The sequence below is a fragment of the Seriola lalandi genome, unplaced genomic scaffold, assembly GCF_002814215.2.
Source record: "Seriola lalandi dorsalis isolate HSWRI2012SDOR001 ecotype SW California unplaced genomic scaffold, Sedor1 jcf7180002052124, whole genome shotgun sequence".
In the NCBI taxonomy this organism is placed as follows: Eukaryota; Metazoa; Chordata; class Actinopteri; order Carangiformes; family Carangidae; genus Seriola; species Seriola lalandi.
The window spans coordinates 41511-48014 of record NW_019522677.1 but is presented as its reverse complement, the minus strand read 5'-3'; the positions used below and the strand labels follow the sequence as shown (position 1 = coordinate 48014).

At 41.9% G+C, this 6504-nt stretch overlaps 1 protein-coding gene across 1 annotated transcript in view; it reads left to right on the top strand.

Annotated features, from left to right (window-relative positions):
• Nucleotides 1-672: 672 nt before the first annotated feature.
• The window catches only part of LOC111650067 (contactin-associated protein-like 5), a gene marked incomplete at its 3' end in the record, with an annotated part of 45199 nt that continues 39367 nt past the window's right edge, over nucleotides 673-6504 (top strand). Inside the window, exons 1-4 of the mRNA XM_023399851.1 lie at nucleotides 673-721; nucleotides 1821-2005; nucleotides 3582-3725; nucleotides 4617-4890. Coding sequence (XP_023255619.1) covers nucleotides 673-721; nucleotides 1821-2005; nucleotides 3582-3725; nucleotides 4617-4890 — 652 coding nt within the window. The remainder of the gene's footprint in view (nucleotides 722-1820; nucleotides 2006-3581; nucleotides 3726-4616; nucleotides 4891-6504) is intronic.

Here is a 6504-nt window from a genome sequence, read left to right as displayed (position 1 = left end):
AATTGCCTGTTTGTGTAACGGAGTTAAGAAGTAGGTGATTCCACTTGCCATAAAAACTCATCTCACAACACGTAAACTTGTTTGTCCCATGGTCATTAAATGCAGCACCCCTTTGGTTTAGGGTCGTGCAACCCTGGGGGTAGCAACAGTCGGACCTCGCTGTGCACGAGCTATGAGCTCCGCATTGTGTCATATTAATTACTGTAATTTCCAATACTAAGGGGTGGTTGAAGTTGTATTATTTTAAACATATAGTTCCCGAACGGTTTTTCTTTTAATTGGGTTTACAAAATGGCTAGTGCTACACATTGCTCGCTATCTTGCACTTTCTTTTCATTTTACATTCTTCAGATGTGTATGTGTGTCATCTTCGTCTCTTAAATTACACAACGCAAAGAGAGAGAGTACAAAGCCGCTACATTTGCCTATTTTGGATGAAATTTAATTATGATTAAGAAGAAAGAGATGTTGATCACTCAGGTCTCAGTGATGGCTGAAGCATGTGGAGTTTTGTGCATTGAGCTGATGAAACTGATTTGAACCTCAGCAACAAGGAGGAAACTGGTAAAATGTCAAAAAGATAATCACATTGGTTTAATTTCTTCAAACCAGTATATCAGTCAGACCCTAAGCACACCAAAGTTGTTTCAGCTGATCAACAGGGTGGGGATAATGGCAGACACAAAGGTAGAAGGAAGGAAGAACATTGATAGGACCAACAGTGGGAGTGCAGTGGTACCTGCAGCAGACATGACCAGTCTAAACAGCTTCCTGTCTGTGTGCTGGCACCTCCTAGTTACAGATCTCAGAAAAATGATCAATTTCCTTCAGTGCTCAACATTGTTGTATGCGCCCTGGTTTTGGTGTCCCGTCCTCTCTCGCGGCTGCACTTGCCTTCCAGTTCCCTCTGCATGGTTCACACCTGGGTGCAATCCGCACTCGGGGACAGAGGGAAGGGATAAAAGGGGCGGAGAGTGCAGAGACAGGGAGGAGACACATACACACACACACACACACACAGACAGACAGCTGTACCTGGGTGAGGGTTCTTTTGTCCTCTCTTCCTTCTCCAAGCCGGGTTCGTTCCTCCACGCACAGTTAGGTGCGGTGGGGTTTTGTTATTTTAGTTTATGTTCTTTCGGGCTGGAGATTATCGGTAGTCATGTTATTCGTCTTTTGTTTTAGGTTAAGTTGGGTTTAGGTAGTCTAGCAGGAAGCGCTGGGAGCAACGGCCCACTTTGTGGTTGGCCCAGCGTTTACCTGTCGTTTGCTTATTTTGGCCAGGGTCTCCATATCTTTTCGTTTTCTTTGGTTTAGGTCAATAAACTATGAATAATTTCGGGGGATATTTCAATAAAGCTTGAGTGAAATGTTATTCTTGTCTGGTGTCCTTTTTACATATGTTGCAGCCTCCTGCCCCTTTTGAGCTTTATTCTTGGAGGCTGTAACAAACATGAAAGGGGTGTGGCATAGTTAGAGAGGAATAACTTGACCTGACAGCAGTTGCAGTCAGTTTGAGTTCATGTCAATCACAATTTGAAAACTTTCATCGGCCAAAAAAAAAACAAAACATCAAAATCACAGACACTCTTCAAACCAAATCCTCAGCTTTCGTTTGCAGTTCAGTTTATTTACCAGAATACCACATTTTGGATATGAAGGCATTTTAGGTTAAAGTGGAGTTTAAAAGTCATAAGTTTTGAGTCCTGTAACTTAAACCTCCAAATTACATATGAGAAACTGGAACAAGCAATTCTTTTTATTGAGTAAATGACTTCAGATAATTACCTATTCACTGAGGTGTTTTATGTCTTTGTCAGACGACACCAGGCTGAGGTTCAGCAGCAGTCGTGTTGCTGTCACAGTGGGCAGTCTGCTGGACGACCAGCACTGGCACTCTGTCGTCATTGAGCGCTTCAACAAACAGGTGAACCTCACAATGGACTCCCACACGCAGCATTTCCAAACCAAAGGGGAGGGAGACTCACTGGAGGTCGACTATGAGGTTAGTCCACCCTGTCAGTAATTCAGACTGAAGAATAATTTCAGTACCATGAGTAAAATTAAGTGGGGGGAGTTACTTAGAAACCTTTTTACCTATCTCAAGGACAAATCAGGTTTCTATAATCCCCTACCTGACAACAGAAATCAAGTTTCTATAATCCCCTACCTGACTACAAAAATCATGCTTCTATAATCCCCTACCTGACAACAGATATCAGGGCCTGTATTCACAAAGCATCTTAAGGCTAAAAGTAGCTCCTAACTCAAAATAATGGGTGTGTCAGTCCTTTATTTAAGACTCATTATTTTTCTAACTAAGAACTATTCACAAAGTCTTGGAGAAGTTAGAAGCAGTCAAGACTCACTCACTAAGACCAAATCATAAAGAATCTTAAAGAGCTGCCGTCATTCGCAGTGTTTTGGAAACCTTAAACGATGAAAAACAACTGAAATAACCTGATCAGTGTGGAAATTAAGTGTTTGGCAATGCTGCGTTACTTGGCAACAGAGAAAATGCAACTTTGCAATGCTGACAACTTGGAGATCTCCCAGCTGTCTGTAAGGTTATTCACCAAACAGCAAATGTCTCTGTAGATCATAGAACAATTCCTTTAATTTCCTTTAGATGTTCAACAACTACAGAGAAATACAGAGAAAAAGCAGCTTCATGGTCGGTCTACCCGGTGTGATCGGTGCCATAGACGGAATGCATGTAAAAATGATTGTACCATCACAGGATGAGGAGGTATTTGTAAACAGGAAAACAAAATCACACCATCAACACACAGGTTGTACTGGATGCCTGTACAGTTGTAGACACTGTTGTACAGGGTACTGTACTGTGTCCAGGATCTACACACGATTCATGGATCTAAATGGAGAGTGACCTGAGGCAGCTGTTTGAAAGGATCATTTTCCAGCTGGACGTCACGTGGTGGGGAACAGTGGAACTCTTTTCACACTTCAACCCACAGCCGGGACCACAGCTACATTACAATAGGTACAGCTACAACAGACTGTGGCTAATAGGCTGCCAGTTAGCTTTAGTTAGGTTGTCTATGACAGATGAGCTCTTTATTGTAAGTTTTTTTAGTAAAATTAAATTCTCCGGGGTCGACACAAACCTTATCAAACAGATGCATTTTGGAGAATGTAATACTTTTATAAACAGCAACTAATCAGTTATTATTAAATTTTTATTTGTTTATTTCTCAGTGTTTTTTTATTATTACTGTGGGATGTTGCCCATGCGTTTTCATCAACCAATCACTGTGGTTCTTGTAAGCGAGCTCATCCATGAAAATTAACGTCAGTCATAGCAACGGAATCGCACTCTTAGCTTAGGAGTTTTTACTTTTCCTTAGTAAAAGTTGGTCTCAGCAGCTTTGTGAACAGGAATTTTAGTCAAAAATCTTTAGTGTAACTTCTCTTAGTGGTAAGATAAAATGCTTTGTTAATACGGGCCCTGGTTTCTATAATCCCATACCTGACTTAAAAAATCAGGTTTCTATATCCCCTACATGACTACATGTCTCTGTGATATGATTATAATGTTTTTTCTGCATTCTTCATAAAAGCTGAGCTTTGGCGGCATTCCGCTGCCTGGCAAACCTGGAACCTTTCTCAGGAAGAACTTCCACGGCTGCATTGAAAACCTAAACTACAACGGTATCAACATCATCGACCTGGCAAAGAGACGCAAGCCACAGATTTACACCGTGGTGAGTTTCTTTTACTCCACTATACTCTATAAACGTGCTATATGCACTATACTCATCCACTGTTAAGGCCTGGTTTGTTCTGGACCCAAATGCAGACACAAGGTAGCTGAGGACAGAGGTTACAGAGGCGGAGATGAGGCAGGGGACAGGCAGCCTGATGAGTGAGGCGACTGAGGCTGGTTGGCTGAGATGATGAGGACAGATGCAGTCTCTCCACAGAGAAGTGAACACTGGTAATCCTTAACACAGGAGAAGCTTGTTTGAAGTTTGTCATTGTCATGACGAAACATGGAAAATAATTCTGGTACAGAACAAGATACAGACTGACAGACAGCGTAAAGATTAGTTAATATGGCAGAACATGAGATTATTAGAGGATGGGAGACAGGTGTGGAGATGAAGCAGCAGTCAGGTGAAGGGGTAGGGAGGTGTGGAGATGGAGACAAGAGGGGAACTCTGTGAGCTGTGACATCTGGTTGACAGGGTAATGTTGATTCTATTCAACCAGTGTCAGGGGACTATAAATATAGCTATAGTAAAACTTCTTCACAGTTATCCAAGCAAAGGAGCATGCAGATAAAAAATCATATGTATTGTATATATGTATAAATACTTTAATGAAAAAGTAAAATTAATTTTCTGTTTTTCCTAAATGTCAGATGGTCATTCATTTCAAATAGGCTGATAATTTCAGTTTATTACAACTTCATATTCATAGTTTTTTCCCCCCATCATTTCTTTCAGTAATAATAACATTGTACTCACAATGTAAATAGCTGAAATATGGGAACACGTTGACATCACTGGAAAGTCCCAATGTCAGCCAGACTGTCAGTCAGACAATCAGTCAAACATACTGTCATATTATCCTTTGGCTCTCTCATCCTCAAGGGAAATGTGACCTTCTCGTGCTCCTGGCCCCACCTGCCTGCCTGCACCTTCCTGAGCTCCAGCAGCAGCTTCCTGTTGCTCCCAGCGGCTGCACCATCTGGCCTCATGGCAGGCTTCTCTGTGTGTTTCCAGTTCAGGACATGGAACTCTGAAGGGCTACTGCTCTCTGTGCAACTGAGCCGAGAGTCCTGGAGACTGGATCTGCAGATCAGCAGCAGCCAGCTCCTCCTGACCCTCCACAGTTCAGGACAGCAGAGATCAGAGGCCTCGGCAGGTCAGAAAACACACACACACACACACAGACACACACACACACACACTGAACTTCTTAAAAAGTCATTGTTGGCTTGGTCAGCTGGTCAAGTGTTGGAGTTTCTCCACTGGTCATTGCTTTCTCAAAACGATTGGGCGTGAACAGTTTCTATTAAAGGCATTTGTCGCTACATTACTTTTCAAAAAAGCACCTCTCCACAAATCAAGTAACTTTGAACAAACCCTAGCTACTAAGAGAGTCAGCAGTACTGCCCCATGATGAAAGTGAGACTGCTGGTTAACATGTAGTCATAATAGGCCATGTTTCAGTCACTGTTTCAAACTTGTTCCACTGTCATGACAACAGAAACAGAAAAAACATGTCAATGAGAACAGCTTTATTGAGAATTCAGCTGGATTCAATTACTGTATATGTGAGCACAGAGAGGAGGAGAGAATGGAACAGATAACAGTTTTGAAGGTGATGGCAAGAATAGCATGCATGTAGTTATTGTTAACCTTTCCTGCTTCAGCTCCCAGACTGTGGTTGGGAATCACAGGGGAGACTTATGTGCTGCTCCATGGCAGTAGTTGTTCCAAACTTCAGGGCTAACCCACCTTACTTCAAACTGTAGTGTGGCAAGCAAGACACAGGAGCCCGGCTTTGGTCCTGAGGAGTGCAGCATGTATTTTTTATTTTCTAGGGATATAATGGTATTAGTATTCATCTTGAACCGTCATGATACGGACATCATGGTTCAGTGCATGCAGTCATACAACAAATATGTCTGAGTGGAAAAAAGTCAGTCACAAATGGCAGCATCCACATTCCAGTCCATGCAGCGGTAATGCAACTAAAACTGCCAATCGCCATTAAAGAACAAATGCAGAAGAACAAGGAAACGCAACAAAACACAAGAAGAAGAAGAGTAACTATGGAAAGTTCAGATGACACACAGGAGCTAGGAGACTCATCTGCTTCTTTTAAATCATCTGTGCAGGAATATTTCAGGTTCCCTGTGGATTACAACAACAATGGAGTGCGATTGGTGGATCAGACGTGGATGGTGTGTCGGCGTTGTTCGACAGCTGTGTGTCAGTGGAAACACGCTGTACATGCTAATGCATATTAGACGTCATCACTCACTGGAGCTAGGCAAAAGAAAACAGGAGTCTAACCTTTTTGTTTTTAAGAAGCCTCTAGATGTGGGGCCAAAGCTATTGGCAAAATTATTTCAATGACTATGAGCCCATATGCAGTAGTAGATTCAATTAGTCAAGTCAAGTCAAGTTATTAATCAAGTGCTCAAGCCTCATTACAATGTCCCATCACGTGTGCACATAAACCATTCCGTTGTCCGTGCCATTTACAAGTGTACACAAGCGGTACACCTTGATTAATATATATATATAAAACAAACTATATAACACTCCTAATGCACAAGTTTTTTTTTAATTTTTCTATTTATGTTTTACAGATGCTTTTCAGTTTTGTAGTTACACCCCTACTGACAAGCAGCTGATTCTACCCCTCACCTCAACAAACCTAACCAGCACCATATTACCTTATCACAAGTAGTCCAACAATTGAATGTGTGAGTTGACCAAGTTACAGTAGATTCTCTGTGAAAGGCCC